The following is an 18581-nucleotide window of genomic DNA, read 5'->3' as shown; positions in this document are numbered from 1 at the left end:
CCAAAATTTTAGATAAAGCTGAAGCAATCCTTCTCTACGGGCTAAAACCCAACAATCTCTGTCAGAGTCTTACTTAAGGACAAAATGAACCATGTGTAAGCAGTAACTTCTTATGGTCTTTGATTAAACATACGCATGTGCATATACATAAACCCTTTAAGAGAACCCCAAGACACTTCCTTCCAGTTCGGACTAGAAGAAAACTTTGAGGTCAAGCAATTCAGGGATTCTTTTTTTTTTTTTTTTTTTTAATGTTTGTTTATTTTTGAAAGAGAGAGAGAGACAAGGCGTGAGCAGGGGAGGGCAGAGAGAGAGGGAGACACAGAATCCGAAGCAGGCTCCACGCTCCCAGCTGTCAGCACAGAGCTCGACTTGGGGCTTGATCTAACCTGAGCCGAAGTCGGGTGCTTAACCGACTGAGCCACCCAGGCACCCCTAATTCAGGGATCTTTAAGACATTTTTGACTGAGACCCCCCACTAAGAAGCCTATGTTATATCACAACCCACCACACTCATATGTAAATACCATACATTAAAAAGAATTTTTCAGGAAACTGTGTGTACTTACCCTTACAAATGATTCTGCAACCACTTCAGGTGCACCCACCACCGTACTTCTAACTTTAGTTGGTGGCGGGAACGGACCCTCTCTGACCTGTGTCAGGTGGGCCAGATACCAAGTTCTCTCGAGCATTCGCCCAGACCAGGAGACCAACGTACAAAATATTTTGCCTACACTGACAAACATCCTCAACCTCAGAACTGGTTTTTTTTTTCTTTTTTTCTTTTTTTAACATTTATTTACTTTTGAGACAGAGACAGAGCATGAACAGGGGAGGGTCAGAGAAAGAGGGAGACACAGAATCTGAAACAAGGTCCAGGCTCTGAGCTGTCAGCACAGAGCCCGACGCGGGGCTCAAACCCACGGACCGTGAGATCATGACCTGAGCCGAAGTCGGACGCTTAACCGACTGAGCCACCCAGGCGCCCCAGAACTGTTTTTAACCAAGTATGATGATAAAAAGTCCCAATTCAAAAAAATACTAAAATGGTCAAAGCTTTCAGGCTTTAGTGGTCTTACACAATATGCTAAGTTTGGGAAGGGATTAGTAACAGGAAAAAACCGCACCTTTGACACATCACACAAATGAGCTGCCTGGGGAGTGAGCCTGCTCACAGGTGAAGACCACACCGTGGGTCTCTGTGCCTGGGCAGGAAGGACTGAGCACGGTGAGGACAGCTGGTGACATGGGGGTACATGGCCACCCCAGCCCATGCACAGAGATAAATTACAAGTAAGCACTTTGTGGACCAAAAAAGTGGTGCCGTCACTCACAAAAATAGGACTGTCATCGATTTATATCTTTTCACTCAAAGAGGACGTGGGACAGGGGCGCCTGGGTGGCTCATTCGGTTGAACATCCAACTCTTGATTTCGGCTCAGGTCATGATCTGACGGTTCGTGAGATCGAGCCCCGTGTCTCTCTCTCCCTCTCTCTCTGCCCCTCCCCAGCTCATGCACGTGCACTCTCTCAAAAAAAAGGACAAAAAGACGATGTGGGACAGAATGCTGTGGAAGAGACACAAAACCTAGCCGAAGCACCTCTGCCATAACAAGGAGAGAGACAGCACTGCCATGCTGCTCTCAGAAAGACGGTAAATACCTCACTCTTATCAGAGCCCTGAAAAACTTCCACCTGTTTGCACAAAATTAAAACTTACTCCTAACACACAAAACCAGGCTCTGGGCTCTGCAAGATCATCGCACCGTAAAAAGCTTCTCCGTGCAGTTACCCTGCAGCATTTCCGGACTGAATGTGGACGCTGTACTTACACGGTAAATTAGCCTCAAGCTCTGCAACCTCTGTGGAAACAAAGAGACCGTCGTTAATATCCATCAACTCTGCACAGAAAATCCCTGCTCTAACCTGGCAACTTCTTCCGGAACACCGCGGAACAAAACAGACCGAAGTAACTGAAATCTACACTTGGTCTACTGTTTAAGACTTCAAGCCGTGGAATCGCTTTCAAATACACAAAGGGACTTGCGGGATGCCGGCAGATACGGTCACAGGCCCTTGAAAACGTACTTGGTATAAATGAAAATACTTGAAAATTCACATAGAAATCCCCCATAGGTAAACGGTCACTGGAGTCTGTTTGAAAGTCTTGTTCCCCCACACAGAGGAACTGCTGCCCTTGGAACGTGATTTATATACGCACCTGTGTCTCTTCTGGTTCTTTCAGACCTGTCTTCCCATGCAGGCTTGCCCCGTGTGTGCTGGAACTTTTCCAGTGAGAGAAAACTCTGCCTCCTGCCAGGGTCTGCTATCTGTTAACATCTCGCGACTGCCCAAGGAGCGGGGCTCGGTGCCACAGTCCCCGGCCCCTTCACTCAGCAGTGAAGCCCGGCGCCCCTCTGCCGGGACAAAGCTGCAGACACCCCACTCCTACTGCTAAGAGCGGAGCTCTCGGGACACCCGGAAATAAGCAGGCAGGCAAGTCATCGGTGCCTCAGACACAGCAGCGTGCTCTGGGGTCCTGGGGGCACAGAGGCCCCCACCCGCTGTGGAGACTAGAGGAAGGAGGTCTATGGGCCAGGCTTTCAAGAATAAGTAGAATTAAGTCCAGCAGAAGAGGAACGAAAAGGTTTGCCAAGGAGGTGAGTTAGTGACGGGCAAGAGCATGGAGCACAGACGAGCACAGGAAGGAGAAGGTGCGCAGGGCAGCCAGAGCAATGAGACACCAGGAGGGCTCTGCGCACGGCCTGGGGTTCTCAACTTGAATCTGCAGAAATAGGGAGCAGAGGGTCATTTCTACCCAGTTTCCAAACTTTCCTCGAGAGGACAACTTCAGAAAGGGCAAAGCGGAGGTCTGGTGACCTATGACACGAGGCGGCCAGGGCCTAGCAAAGGCAGGGACAGTCAGAGAGCCTGAGGGCACAGGGTCTGCCCACTGTGTGTGTGTGTGTGTGTGGGGGGGGGGGGGGTCCGAGATGGCACCGAGAGCTGAGCTGCTGGGGAAGTCCTGGGAGGAAGAAGCTGCAATCCGGGCGCACGGCCAGGGCCAAAGAGACCCCGTGGTGACGCCACCTGGACCTCATGAGACTGACAAGGGAGGCTGGCGAAAAGAATGAAGCTCGGCAGAGAGCACAGAGTCACTCAGGACAAACAGGAGGAAAAGGAGGAGACACGTGGGGAACGTAAGTGATTCAAGAGACAGACTGGTCCCAGGGAAATGAGGCCCCAGTCGAGGCCACCGGATGCAGATCGGACCCCGCTGAGGGTCCTCGAAACGGCAGGAAGGCAGGTGGCGAGATGGAAACCAGATTCCAAAAAACTAAGAAGTCAATGGGGGGCCAAAACACAGAAGCAGTGGGTAGGGCGATTCCTTCAAGTAAGTGTGGAATGGTGGGCAGGGAAGGGACGGGGGCGCCATGACCTTGGGAAGCTGAACACGGAGCGCGTCAGCGGGAAGACGGGCAGGCAGACGGCTCCACTCTGAGGCCGAGGGCTGGAGGCCCACAGGCCTTTAGTATCAGCCACTTGAGAATCTGGGTACAGACAGGCAGCCCGCTAAATGTGTCCACTCTGGGCTCCAGGTATCTGGAATGGGCATTCAGAAAAGTGGAGTGGGGCAGAGATGGGTGGAGTGAGGGAGCGGAAAGGGCTCACGTGGTTCTACAGTGTTCTGTCCAGTGCCCTAGCCGGGGAGAGCTCCCTCACTCCTGAGAAAAGGAGCAGATCTCTTCAGCGGGCCGGGCACGGAGAGAGGAGTGACAGTTCATTATCGTCTTGCTGTGATTGGAAAAGGAACAAGTTCTGTGGTGAGGTGCAGGCCTGGGCAGTCTGTTTTCCTGGCCACCTGGCGTCATGGCACATTTTACATTTAAAACCCAGTCACTTGATAAAACGTAAGGATAACCCTATGAACGTTCACTATCGTTTTCTTCTAATGAGCACGGTGAACTTTGGTTTCATCTTTCTGACTGGCCCGTTCTCACCGTCCTGGGACCAGGGCACTCGCTAAAGAAAACCTCAAACCGCAAAGGCGGGCCGAGGCCAAACTGCTACCCGCTCCGAGGACACCGGTACCAGGCCCTCCGAGGCCCTCCCAGGGCCACACTCCGCTCTGGCGGCTCACACAGGGCATTTGTTTTATCAAAAAAGCGTACATTTTAACAAATGAGTCATTCATGTTAATCACTTCAAAATAAATGTTACCTGGGGGCGCCTGGGTGGCTCAGTCGATTAAGGGCGTTAAGCGTCTGACTCTTGGATTTCGGCTCAGGTCATTATCTTACTGTTTATGAGATAGAGCTCACATTAGTGAGCACAGAGCCTGCTTAGGATTCTCCCTCTCTCCCTGCCCCTCTCCTGCTCACACATGCACACTCTCTCTCTCAAAATAAACATTTAAAAGAATACCTACAAAAAATGTATGTTCTTAAACTGTATTTACACATTTTATTACACTACCATTCAGCTTGTTGCTAAGAACTTACAAGAAACCGTCCTTGAGGGCCCTCGTCTTGAGAGACTGAGGCCGGAACTGGCTTTCCCCGGCAAGCCTGTCCCGTCTAGTTGTGAAACTCTGGTAGTCCAGTGTGCCCAGAGAATCTGAGGGGGAGGGGGCCACAAAACAGAAGCAAAACGTCTAAGGCGGCCGTCTGGTGCCAAGGGTTGGGGAAGAGCGAGGTCAGGATGCAGGAGAACAGCAAGGCACTGACCAGGGGCACGGTGGTGACCGAACAGAAGCGGACCCCTGCACCACCACGATGGGGCGTCGGGGCCAGAGGCCTGTGTCCAGAGGAAGCCTCACTGTCGAACAGGAATCCTCCGGCCTGGCTGCATATAGATCACTTGGGGAGTTTTCTGCTGTTCTGCCCACTTATCAAACGACAGCTTTGGTGAGGCACAATTTACAAGAAAACAGACCCACTCTAACTGTACGATTCAATTAATTTTCAGTTAAAACCCGGAGTTGTGCATTCGTCACCGTAACCTAGTACCTGCTCAGCCTTTACCACTCCTAGCCCTATGCGGACCCACTACACCAGGAGGTGTACGTGGGGCCCAGGCCTCTGAATGTTTTGCCCTCCCCAGGTACAGGAAACCGCCACAGGCTACTCGGCCATGCTCAGATATTCGCACGCAGATGTTTACGCAGATGGATTTGATAACTTCACGTTGTAGTCTAGAATTTCAGCTCCAAAGATGAGCGTTTTGCTTCCATTTCTAGGTTCGGTGTCACTCAGTCAAGGAAAGTGGACAAGGGCTGGGAGAGCCCCACCATGCTCAGGGCCGCTGCGAGGTTCTGGTCCAAGCGCAGGCAGGGAGCGCAATCTTGGGAGCACGACAATTTCAATCAAGATGCTCGGCATTTTAGCTCAGCCTAGTGCAGTAGATAAAATAAGCCACACGCTCCCATGGAGCTGTCACAAATGACACAGTTCGTCTACACTTCAAACGATGGCAAATAAGAATTTATTAACATCAGTAGTTATACCTTAGAATCTACGTACAAGAAGTCTACGGCCAAAGAAATGAGCGAATTGCTTTACATGTTCGAGAGGCCTCTTAGCAAAGTGGTGGCCCTTCCCTGCATGACCTCACTGCCTGCAGGACGCTACCCCTACCTGTAAAACAGCAAGACACTCAGCTATTTTTAACCTCTGAAGTCTCGCCTGTTCCAAGATGCTAACCCCTCTACACCTTACTGGCCCTACCTTTCATCTTGCACAATTCCGTGGCTGCACAACTTCCTTCTGAAAGCTTAGACTCTTCTCCTTTCTAACTAAAAAGCAAACCACAGAGCCCACTCGAAGCATGCCTGCACTGAAATATCAGATTACAAGATCCACCTGATAACCGCGGTGGCCCTCACCCGGCACATATCCGCCCCTTTCTGCCACAGGCTGCTCGCAGCACAGCGCTCTGTTTCCACACTGCCTGCCACTCAAATCTGCACACTCTTCACGGCAGGGGCTGTACGGTGTGACCCAGCCCTGCAACCCTAGCACTCGGTCTCGGGCTTGGCACACACACAGGTCGCTCAGGAAATGCTTAACAGATAAGCACACTTGCCGGAGAGCTGGCGGTGCTCCTGGGGCGCATGTCCCGAGAGTGAGAAGCGCTTCTCCTCATGCAGTTAGGGACCAATGCATCCAAAGGTGCTGTGGAAGTGTGTTCCCCCTGAGTTCCTATGTTGAAGCCCTAACCCTGTCCCCACATGTGATGGCATTAGGAGGTGGGCCCTTCAGGAGGCGATCAGAATTAGACGCGGTCATGAGGGTGGGGCCTTCACAATGGCATTAGTGCCCTTGGAAGAAGAGACACCAGGTGCCTGCGGGCCGGGAAGGGGGTCCTGACTGGAACCGAACCCGCCGATGCCTTGATTTTGGACTTCCCAGCCTTTGAGCCACGAGAAATAAATGTGTGTTGCTGAAGCCACCCAATCTACAGTACTTGCTTACGGCAGCTTGAGCGAAGACAAGAGGTCAGTCGCAGACGCAGGTGGTTCTTGGCAAGCGCCAGCTCCAAGCCCCACCAGGCAGGGCAGCTGGGCCGCCCCACCCGGTCACCCAGCTGGCGGTGCAGCTGCCTCCCAGAAGCCTTGATTACCTCCTTCGGCCTGAACCACTACCTCCGAGATTTCTTTGACCAGAACTTTCTCTCAGCTTCCCGCCTGTCTTCATGCACTGAGCACCCCTTCTGTGCTCTCAGCATCCACGCGCAGTGCCCTCACCTGGGAGACACCCGAACTAAGGGCATCAGCTCTCCCAGAGACGGCACCACCCGCACCCCGGCCCGAGGACCCCACGGACCCTCACCTCAGCCCTTCCGCTCCGTCTGGGGCCCTTCAGCAGCACACTGCGGAGTGTGGGCCCAGAGCACCCACGGTCCCTTTCACGCTCAGGGAGCGAGGCCGCAACCCTGAAAACCAGCACAGCTGCCGCAGCAGAGACTGGTATCGATGGGAATGGAGCCCAAGGCCCCCACCACCCCCACTCTCCACAGGAGTGGACAAGGGCAACTTGAAACCTCATCCGTCTTCCACAACCCTCCCCGCTCCCCTGGGCTACCGGGCCCACCCACGTGGGGCCACCAACCTTGCTGGGCAGCTTCAGTGGTATTCTTGGGGCCAGCTGCCTTAGCTCCATGTTAGCAGGACTCCTCCTTCTAGGCCACTGCTCTACTTCTTAAAATACATACTGTAGCGGGGCGCCTGGGTAGCTCAGTCGGTTAAGTGTCCGACTTCAGCTCAGGTCACGATCTCCACGGTCTGTAAGTTCGAGCCCCACGTCGGGCTCCGTGCTGACAGCTCGGAGCCTGGAGTCTGCTTCGGATTCTGTGTCTCCCTCTCTCTCTGTCCCTCCCCTCTCTCTCTCTCACTCAAAAATAAGCATTAAATAAATAAATAACACATACATACATACCGTAGTTCTGCTGAGTACTCTGTCAACATGGCAAGCCCAACCCCGAGCCCACCCCCAGAGTCCTGGGCAGGGCCTGGCATGGCGACAGCAGCTCTGGAGAACAATGAATGGTTCTCTTTCCCCCACTCTTCCAGGAACTGCACCGGAACGGGCCTTCCTATCCCATCCCGTGACCAGACTGCTCATGTGGACACAGCAGTTCACCTGAGGCCCCGCGTGGCACCCCGAGGACACATCTGCACGCTAGACCCTGGGGAACACATGCAGGTGGGTGGCCAGGCCTCTCTGCTCCAGGCCTGGAGCGTGGACAGCCACACAGCACAGCCCCAGAAGCAGAAACCACCTGGGGTGCAGGGGCTGATACGGATAAAGGTGCACACATTCATTCTGTCTTGTTCCCCTAATTCCAGGACTGACCCTGAACTCAGCTCGGTCCAAGTCTCCACACTGAACAAGGACTCACAGAGGTGAAAGGTTCCTGCTGGCATGCCTGGAGCCTCTTGGGGTCTTCGGGGGTCACTAACAGGCTGGCACACAGCTGGACTAAAATGTTTGTTGAGTGAAAGAAGGAAAGAACACAAAGACACATATGATCCCATTGTACAAAAGGGGCTAAGCTTCTGCCGGATGAGACTCTAGCTCAGTGGCCCCATAAAGGTCCACCAGGAACTTAGTCCCACCTGCCCTGTGGCTAAAAACACTGGCCGTGGTTCCCCAGTTCGGCCCAGACCTGCACAGATCTGACACGCCCTCCACAGTGTCCCCAGGTCCTAGGATTCAGGGCAGACAGCAGCTCCCAGTCTTAGCCTGGAAATACTCAATTGTTCTGCGGCCTCCAGGGGCTGCTGCTGCGGCTGCTGCTGCTGCTATAAGCATCACCCCAGTTCCAGCCTGGAGGACGTCCCTGACAGTTACCCATGAGATGCGGATGAAAAGGTGGTATGACCAAGGTGCCAGCACAGGAGAGGCCCCCCCTGGCCGGCTGCTCCCAGGCAGGCTTTGGTTTTTCCAGGGAGAGGGACTCTGGCCTCCCGGAGGCAAGAACAGGAACAGGAGCCTCAGCTGCGCAGCCACCACCGGCCCTGCCAACCTCTGCTCTCTCCCACCCGTCCGCTCCGCCCTGCAGCCACCTGCACCAAGCCACATCCCAACCTCTGGGCGACAGGATTCACCCCCACCCGGGCCTCCCCCGCCACACATGGCTGTCTGCACATGGCCTTCAGCTCTCAGTCCTTCTGGGAACTGGGTGGGCGGCCCAGACCCCCCGACTCCGGGCCGCAGCCCTCTCGGGGCAGCCCCCGGCGGACAACCGATCAACACAGAGCAGGAAGACCTGACCGTCTCGTCTGGCTGGGGACAGCTCCGAAGGCTGCACCTGCCGAAGCAGGGGCTGTCTGGGGCCTTCCCCAAAGCTCCATTTCTTACTCTGCCTAAGCCCGCATCCTTCCTTTCCCTCCACGGGTATCAGTCCCAGCGACACTGCTTCCTAACGCTCCTGCTGACAAATTCCGCATTCCCGGGAGCCCGGCCTGTGGCAGCGACGCGCAATACGCTTTTGTGTAACCTAACGATCCTCATGAGCGACACTCTCACGGGAGTCCAAGTCACAGCCCAGGACGACACTCTTACTGAACTCGGACGCCCGACTTCTCTCAAAGTTCCCAGAGGGGGCCTCCCCGGCCTCCCCTAATCACCCCCCGAGGGCCCCAAGATGCTACGGACTCCTGGACTCCACACACCGCTTCCACCATCAGAAACCTGCAGAATGAAAGCCTCTGGCCCACCCGGCCAAGTAAAGGAGTGCCCTAGGTGCAGACCAGGCGATCAGGGACCGTCAGAGCACCCTGTAGTGCGCACTGGTTTTTCACAGCCCCCAGTCTCAGGTCAGGCCCACCCCTGCTCTCTACCCACCCTCCCCCACAAGCCCAAACCGCTCGCCCCTCAGCCAGCCCAGCTTGGGCCAACAGCCACCTAGGGCAGACAGAGGGCAGGCCACGTGAGGGGTGTTACTGAGCCCTGCTACCCACGACTACCCCAGAAACCTGATCATCACCAGTGTCGTAGGAGGATGGAAACAGGTGGCCTCATGACGCGGTTCTTTCTGCACCTCTCTCTGACGAGTCTCACAAGGTCAAGGACCTTACCGGGGCCCTGCAAACCCCGTCAAAGACATCTGTCCTGGGAGGTGGAGCAGAATCCAGCTTTGTGGGCCTCAACGGGCCCCTCTGGGTCCCAGAGGGTCTGGGTCTGCCCCCTCAATGGTCCCAGAGCCATTTGCGAGCTGGCAGGTGAATCCCCGAGCAGGTGCAAGGTGTGCAGGAGCCCCCCGAATGCTCTTTTCAATGGACTTGCACTTCTGCTCATTCAGACCTTGCTTGCCGGGTCTGCTCCCCCAGCGCCTGCCCCACCCCAAAACGTGGGTCTGGCTCTCCTGCTGCAATAATACAGTTGTAATCTGGGCAAGTTTTTTAACCTCTCTGAGTCTCAGTTCCTCAGCGACAAAATGAACCACCCACCGGGCAAGGCTTAGCAAAAGGTAAATGACAACTGCCTCATAAAGTGTCCAACGGAGGGCCTGGCCCCATGTGCCCAGTGTACAAAAGCGGCTATGAACCACGACAAGGGATACGGTGAAGCAGCCGGGACGGTCTACTCGTGGCTTCCCACCTGCTCCTCCTCAGCTAACATCTGGACCTTCCTCACTGTAACTCCCAGGCGCTAAAATACCCTCCACTTGAGGACAGCGTCAACACCGCTCCTGGCTTCCTCTGCAGATGGAACCCTCCTGGCTTGCGTGGCTCCTGGCTTCCTCTGCAGATGGAACCCTCGAGCCAGCATCTTGGAAAGAGATTCAAGTCCTATCAGGCCCATCAGGTGAGGAGCCGCGTCCCGCGTCCCACCTGACTCCCGCAGCGCCATCACAAATTCTGAATTCAATCTGACGGCATGGGTAGAGTATCAAAACGTAAAAAATGCTTTTTCCTCCATCGTTACCCCATCATCCATCTGGCCGGATAAACCCGAGCTAAGGCAAGGTGCAGGAAGAGTGAGGAGGAGGGCACCGCTGAAGACTCCCCGAACCTGACGCCTTCCTGGCCCCTACTCCCGCCCAAGGGCAGCGCTGATTCGCTTCTGAGAAGGACAACAGCGCGTTCACACATCCCAGCTGTCCTGCCATTAGGTCCGTTTCAGGACATACGAATGCCAGTAACCTCACGGGGTCTGCCTGCTGCAGCATGAAACAGGCAGTCCTAACTGCGTGGCCCTTCTTTGCTTCCTAGCTCTACACACTTAAATGCAAACACATGCCATAAAGTAAAAAGTGCTGCAAATTCTAAGCTCTTAGGGCAGGAACTATTTCTTTTTTTTTTTTTTTAATATGTAATTTATTGTCAAACTGTTTATTTCCATACAACACCCAGTGCTCATCCCAAAAGGTGCCCTCCTCAATGCCCATCACCCGACCTCCCCGACCTCCTACCCCCCATCAACCCTCAGTTTGTTATCAGCTTTTAAGAGTCTCTTATGCTTTGGCTCTCTCCCTCTCTAACCTCTTTTTTTTTCTTCCCCTCCCCCATGGACTTCTGCTAAGTTTCTCAGAATCCACATCTTCTGTAGTCTCACGACCCTGGGAAACGGTCTCTGCACCTGACAGCTGTTAAGTCTGTTCAACGACTGAACGCAAAAGTTCCGTACCAACACGGGCATATTCACAGACACGCACACTCATACACGTTACACAAACCCTTCTCCAAAGACAAGAGTTCCAGGCCACTGTTATTAACTCTGCGAAGAGAACTACTTGGTACGAGGCTCTCCTCAGGCTGTGACTTGAATAAAGTACAGAAGGATGCTGGGAGATTACTGAATCCCACTCCCTCCCTGTACAGACCAGAAACTGGTGCCGGGGTGTGGGAGAGGGACCCCGGAGCTTCTTGTGACTGAGCACAAGAAAGGAAGGGACTCCCCGGCCCCACGCACACCAGCCAGCCAGACGGCACCGGGACCAGTCCTGGGCCTGCTGGCCCCCCAGCACCGACATCCTTCCGCTAGCATCCCGGCAGCCCCTGCAGAGCACCACCCAAGTGCGTGAGACACGCCGTGCTTTCTTGCCGTCGGCGTTCCTGCAGTGTGCGCCCAGTACAAAGTCCTTGGAAGTGACAAGCAAGCACATCCTTCAACACTTTCAAGTAAGTATTTCTATTCAGCAACAGGCCACCTCGCATCCCAGAAGAGCCTCCAGTCAGACTTCATTTTGTTACAGGATAGAAAACAGCTCACACGGATGACATCACCTTTAACAAGCAGCCTGTCTCTCACAGACACCCTCCGAGTGGAGTCGGAGGCCGTGGCTGACGTCCGGGACCCTTTGAGACCGTCATCCCGCTTCAGTTTGCTCGCAAGCGTCAGCATTACTGCCACCTTTCCCCTGAAAGACAGACCGAGGGCAGGGTTAAGGACACATCTCTAGACAAAGACTGGAAACCGAAGACAATAAAATAAGGTGGCTAACAATTTCCTAGAACTTCGTTACAGAAAAACTCAGTATGTGAGGTGCGTTCCTTAGACTGGATTCCTACATAATCAATTTGGGAAATCTCTATGCTATCCTGTATAAGTCTGATTTTTTAAAGCGTTAATGAAAATTTTAAAGAGAGAGCCATGGGAAACCTAAGCGGCTCAGCTGGTTGAGCGTCCGTCCGACTCTTGATTTCAGCTCAGGTCACGATCTCATGGTTTATGAGTTCGAGCCCCAAATCAAGCTCTGTGCCGACAGCTCCGAGCCTGCTTGGGATTCTCTCTTCCTCTCTCTCTGCCCCTCTCCTGCTCTCTCTCTCAAAATACATAACCTTAAAAAAAAAAAAGAACTTAAAAAGGAAGAGCCACGCATTTAACATTCACTGGACACCAGGCCCTGGGACGTACTGGTAACAGGGCTCCCCCTGAGCTGGTGGTCGAGCAGAGCCTCCACCAACGGGCTCCACGTGGGTTCACCACTACCCACCGGTTAAGTGTGCCCTTCCCCGCTGCACGGCCCGCGCACCTGTGGTGCGGCCCCACAGTGCCCGGCCCACTGCAGACTTGCGGGGAGCATCAGCCCTGATGAGGGAGCCACGCAACGCTTTGTTTTCCTTCTTCCTTTAACAAAGGCGGGGCTGGAACCTTAAGAACCATCTCTGCACTTACTTATGTTGCGTCTTATTTACATTTTTTAGGCAGTATCAACATGGATATTAAGTTATAATTAATGCACCAAACTGGATTCTCTTCACTGGCTGCTTCCAGCTCATCTGTGTTTCAGGCACCCCCACTGAAAGCTCACTGGGAAGGACAATAAAGATCAAACACAAAAACTGGTCACCAGCCCAATATTTCCATAATTTCCTTTGTTACTTTAATATTTTTTCCTTTCAATACCACTCTGATTGTTTTCAAAAGAAAATGACCTAAAACTTCCAAATGAGAAACTTGACCCAAACACAAAACTTTTAGTTTGAGGCCAAGCTATTGAATGCCAAAGTAAGAACCCCCCGTCCATTGGTATTTGTAACCATTAAAAAAAAATTTTTTTTTAATGTTTATTTATTTTTGAGACAATACGAGAGACAGAGTGCAAGCAGCGGAGGGGCAGACAGAGGGAGATACAGAATCCAAAGTGGGCTCCAGGCTCTGAGCTGTCAGCCCAGAACCCGACACAGGGATGGAAGTCACGAACCGTGAGATCATGACCTGAGCCGAAAGTCAGACACTTAACCGACTGAGCCACTCAGGCGCCCCTAGTTGTAACCATTTTTAACCCAGGTTCCTAACATAGCTTTTCACACCATCTTCTGTGTACCTCCCCCTCCTCCAAAGACTGGTGGATTTTATTTTCCATTATTTGTACCATAAAAAAAAAAAATACTGAATAAGATCTTCTGCACTGTATGTGACCTACACATAAACACACACCTAACCCCTTTAAGAACCATTGGTCTAGGGGCGCCTGGGTGGCTCAGTTAGTTAAGCGGCCGACTTCGGCTCAGGTCATGATCTCGCGGTCCGTGAGTTCGAGCCCCGCGTCGGGCTCTGTGCTGACAGCTCAGAGCCTGGAGCCTCTTTCGGATTCTGTGTCTCCCTCTCTCTGACCCTCCCCCGTTCATGCTCTGTCTCTCTCTGTCTCAAAAATAAATAAACGTTAAAAAAAAAAATTTTTTTTTTAAAAAAGAACCATTGGTCTAAATGCTTCAAAAGATGGTTCTACTACACACAGGGTTCACAAGCTCCTAACATTTCAAATCTGGAAAGGATTTCTCCCTCCAACCCCCAGTTCCCACTCTTTTTTACTGATGTGGATCCTGTGACAATGGGGGCCCAGGAACGGCCTAGTCTGGGGCCACTCAGCTGCTAGGAGCAGTCACCGAAGAAACGTTAGTTTCCCTCTTGGAGATGATGAGCACATTTCAGTCTTGAGTGTGGTGACGGCTTCAGGGCTGTACGTGTACGTCAAGACTGATCTAACTGCATACTTTAAACGTGCAGTTTCACGTACTTCAATCACACCTCAATAAAGCTGACACAAACGCGAAAAGATACCAACGCTGGTTTCTGCACTGCCACCTGACCACGCCATCCCCGCAGGTGAACCTACACAGCAGCCTGGACCATAAGCACCAAATGCACATCTTCTCGGCTTTACCCAGGGCAGGGAGGTATCCGTTCAGGAACCTCACAAGGAGGTGCCTGGCAGTGGGACAGAGTCAGAAACACCCATGGGGGCTCCCGCCTGCAGCACCACCCACAGCTGGGCTCTCTTGCTCAGTCCCCACCTGGCATGATCTGGTCGGGAATCCCTTCGGCAGATGTGGATCACAAAACAGCGTTTGCCTCCCCCGCCAAGCCCCACGCCACACACCCAGCCTCGAGCACATCAGTCCTGCCACATGGTCAGGGTTGCTGCAGACAAGACATGCACCTTCACGAAGTCTGCTCGGCTTGTGCCCTCTAGCTGACCGTGTGCCAGTACAAAGACGGCAACAGTGAAACAAGAGCCCGGCGTGCGTGGAGAGAGTTCTAGTCCTAGGAAAGTCATAACAAAGAGTCCAGAGGAGCAAGTGCCAGGGCAGGGCACACGCCTGGTCCACACCCAGCTCCCTGGGACCTGCGCCGAAGGAGCCGCTCAGAGGGTCCTGGCAAGACTCGTTGACAAAGAAAGGCTCTCATCACGACACGGTTCCGTGTCACTGCTCCCGAGGATTCGGCTTCTTTTATAAGCCTAGTACCCCACACCGAAGTGGGCAGAATACGCCCCGAACTCAGCCCCACCCGGAGTCGGATTCCGGGCTTCTTCAACAAATTTGTGGCCCTTAATAAATACACTGGGCATGACCGCAAGGGATAAAGACAATGACACTCGTGTTTTGTTGTCCCTCGAAGGGAAGACTAAACTTACTTTCCTAGCATTCTAAGAAACCCAAGTGTATAATGACCACCTATCTCTCCATCTGTATCATTACCACAGGCCACTTCGGGGATAAACCTAAGGCCTAATTTGGAACGTTTCCATAGCTGTTAATTCACAAAGAGACTGGAACAAAAAGAATTATTCAAACTGTCAAGAAGTTTGCTGAACACCTGCCGTTGCTTCCGAATCCTCTTTGCCTCCTGTAATATGCTTCACCCACGGAAGACCCGGCTTAAAACTGGACGGTCCCTTTGCCGCAAGTTCCGCCCCGTTAAGGCAGCACTTTTGGGGACAGATCAGCCGTATCGAGTGGCGTCCACGGTCTCTAAATGCCACAAGTCCCAGCTGGCCCATTCAAGTTTCTCCTCTGGGTGGGAGTTGCTCTGACTGTTCAAAAAAGATTCTGGCGTGCTATTTACTAGTCTCATCGTCAACGTTTACTCGGCACTCCTGCCCACGGCCGCAGGGTCAGGCCATGCCACCTGTGCAGGGACACCAGGGGCCAGTGAGCTCACGGGGTGAGGAACTCATTTACAATCCTTCCTGCTGTGGAAAAGCCCCAATCTTAGAGTAAAAGGTAGAACTGCAGGTCACTAGGGGACAACCAACTTCTCTAACCACAGTGGCCCAAGTCAGGACACAAAAAAGTCCACGGACTCCCCTCCTCCTTCAGAATGCCGGGGGGGCCCCGAAACCCCACCTGGGCGGGGAGTCCCCCTGCTTGGCTGACAGACCTTGGGAGCCCAACCCTTTATTTTCATCCGCAAACCCGCCCCCTCCTGCACTGCCTACTACCCGAAGGGCAAGTAAATCGGGGTGGGGGTCCTCCAGCCGCACACCCCCACCCTGCTGTCCCCCACCACTCACCCTCATCCCCGTACCCAGCCAGAAATCCTCTGGCAAGCCGGCCTCCAACCCCTGCTCCTCAACAACACCTTGCCCGTTTCTGGAAGCTTCTGTTCAATCTGGTGCTGTCCAGGTCTGGAGTGCCCTCCGTCCCTTCCCACCTAATCCTACTCCTTCCTCAGGACAGCAGATTCCGACATCTCCTCCAGGAAACCTTCTCCGGCCACTCCCGATCCTTCCAGTCCCTGCTCCGGGGCTGGAGGGAATGCAGAGAGGGCAGGGCCCAGATCCCTCCTGTGACAGATGAGGAAACTGAGCCCAGGGCGCGGAGGGCCACACCCAAGATTACACACCAGCGGAACCAGGTCTGGCATCCGAGACCCAGTGGTCCAGATGGTTCCAAGACGCCCTCCCCCTCGGCGCCCCCCTCGGTGCGGAAGAACCCCTCCACCCAGCCGCGGCCGCCCCCACCGCGGGGCAGCTGCAGGCAGGCGGGCGAGGCGGGAGTCCCGCTCCTCACCCCCGCCGCTCTCCAGGCCCGGCCTGACTCGCGAGGCGGGGAGGAGCCGGGCGGCCTGCGTCCGGGTCCCGCTTCCCCCGGCCACGGCGGGCTGGTGACCTTGGGCTCCGTTGCCTTCTGGACAATGCGGCCGGCAGCTCCCCGGCGACGGCGGGCGCGAGCGAGGCCGTGCGAGCGCCGGCACAAGCAGGGGCTCGCTGCGGGCTGCCCCTCGAGCCCGGCGGCGGCCGGCGCCCCGGCCTTTCCCGGCCAGGCCGCCCGGCCCCCGGCCGTGAGGAGCGCGCGGCCTGAGGCGGCCCCGGCGCCGCCCGCCCGCCCGCCAGCCCGCCCGCGGCACCGGCGTCGCCTGGAGGCCCGCGGCCGCCCCTCGCCCGCCGCCGGGCCGCGCGCTCCTCACCTGGGCACCCCGAGACAGGCGAGGCGGGCCCGGCACCCAACACCATGCCCGGCCGGCCGGCGGCGGCGGCGGCGGCAGCGGCGGCGGCAGCGGCGAGACGCGGCCCCTCTCAGCCGCACCGGCTCGGGGCGGCGGGACCGGAAGTGGCGGGGCGGGGACTCGGCCGCTCTCGCCCGCGGCGGCCGCGACTGCAGCGGGCGCTTTAAAAAAAAAATTCAAAGCCCCGACGAACTTTATTTGGAGCCTGACAAGCGAACAGCGGCGTGCGCCCGCCGGGGCTGGGCTCGGCGACTAGCCGCCCGGGCCTCGCTCATTGGCCGAGAGTGCGTCCGGGGGCGGGCGTGAACTCGCCGCCTCTGCTGATTGGACACTAGCGGCCAGGGGCGGGGTTCCCCAGGCTGTTCCCGGAGCCTGCGCACCCGAGTGTCCGGGGTCGGAGCTGCAGTTCCTACTTCCATTGATTTCGTCGTGTGCCGCGCCTTGACCTGCGGCCCAGGGGTGCTGGGCGCTGCCTGCGCTGGGGGAGTGGCTGGGCCCCAGCTGACCGCCTCGGTGGTTGGGGCGCTCGCTGTGTACCCGGCACAGTGCCCAGGGTGCAAAGGACCGGCCGCCCCAGAGCCTGAGGAGGGGGGGTGGGGGGGAAAGCGGTCGGACGTGCGGCAGTCGCCAACCCCCGGGGTGCTAAGGCGCAGCCTGCAGGAGTGCATCGGCGCTTTCCTGATCTTATCTGAAAGGCTTTTATTCCCCTTTTCGTCTCCTACACAACTGTAAAGTACTTTATCTAGATTTCTAGCTTGTTGAGTACACATTCTCACGTCCGTGTCTGTCTCTGTGATTGAAATAGGCGCTGGGTTCGGGGGTGGGGGTGGAATCAGACAAGGGTCCTGGAGGAATGCCCATCTGAAAGATGAGGTTCACCACGTGGACTGGGAAGAAAGAGCCAAGGAGTTAGAATTTTGTTTCCAGAAGCCCCGTTGAATGGGGAGTGACTTAAGTTTTCTTCCTGAAAGAAGCTTCTGGCTCTCAGTGAGCTGGTGGGAGAGGAGCCAGGCAGGAAGGAGACCGGAGTCAGGAAGACCAGTGAGGAACACAACTCTTGGTTATTCCTTCTGTTTTGGAACACTCCCTCCTTTGCCTGGCTGACTCTTGTTTTCCTAAGCTCAGACACCACTTGTTCAGAGAGGCCCGAAAGTGTGGGCGGTACAGGTGTCCCTCTGTGACTACACTGGAGTCCTGTTCTTCTCCCTTCCCGGTCCTGGAGGCTTCTGCCACTGCCTGTTTCCCTAAGTTCAGCTCCTCAGTCCCTCCTGTGCCGTGTTCCCCATCCTCTCCTCCCTCCCCCATCCTGTCACATAACAGATGGTCAGAACCCATCTGCTTGGAAGTATTGCATGAGCTGGTTGCAGAAGTCCTGGCAAGAGAAAAGAAGATCTTGAAGCAAGGCAGCCGGTGAAGGTACCACTGGAATGACTTGAGGGCCGGTCTCACTCGCAAAGGGGCCACTCTGTACAGTCAGGCTGCCCCGTACCCCCAATCTTAACCATTGTGGATAAATCCCGCCATTTCTAGCTCCCATTTCGTGAGGCTGCCTTGTCTTTTCACCTGATGTTTATGTCCGGCTTACTAAGTTGTAAACTCATGCAACCCTCACAACCACCTCAAGAATCAGGTATTTTGTTTACGGTAGTCCCCCCCTCCCCCATCCACTGTTTTGCTTTCCGAGGTTTTAGTTACCCTCAGTTAACTGCAGCCAGGAAGCAGACGAGGATCCTCCTTCAGATGGATTGTCAGAAGGCCAGTAAAGACTAGCCTAATGTATGACATTCACTTCCCTTCATCTCGCGAGAAGAGGAAGGGTGCGTACAGCACAATAAGGCTCTGAGAGTGAGGGGCCACGTTCACATAACTTTTACTACAATATCTTGCTGTAATTGT

At 54.8% G+C, this 18581-nt stretch overlaps 1 protein-coding gene across 5 annotated transcripts in view; it reads right to left on the bottom strand.

The window, feature by feature from the left end:
• Nucleotides 1–16776, bottom strand: part of UBE2F (ubiquitin conjugating enzyme E2 F (putative)) — a 53387-nt gene extending 36611 nt beyond the window's left edge. Inside the window, exons 1-3 of one of the 5 annotated variants that reach the window (XM_042950719.1) lie at nt 16647–16773; nt 11735–11868; nt 1836–1865 (exon numbers count right to left, since the gene is read on the bottom strand). In XM_042950719.1, the coding sequence (XP_042806653.1) occupies nt 1836–1865; nt 11735–11852 (148 nt within the window). In that variant the 5' untranslated portion in view covers nt 11853–11868; nt 16647–16773. The other 4 variants (XM_042950722.1, XM_042950720.1, XM_042950721.1 and 1 more) reach the window with 4 other exon arrangements.
• Nucleotides 16777–18581: the final 1805 nt, after the last annotated feature.

The sequence above is a fragment of the Panthera leo genome, chromosome C1, assembly GCF_018350215.1.
Source record: "Panthera leo isolate Ple1 chromosome C1, P.leo_Ple1_pat1.1, whole genome shotgun sequence".
Taxonomy (NCBI): domain Eukaryota; kingdom Metazoa; phylum Chordata; class Mammalia; order Carnivora; family Felidae; genus Panthera; species Panthera leo.
This window is presented reverse-complemented; position numbering and strand designations above follow the sequence as displayed.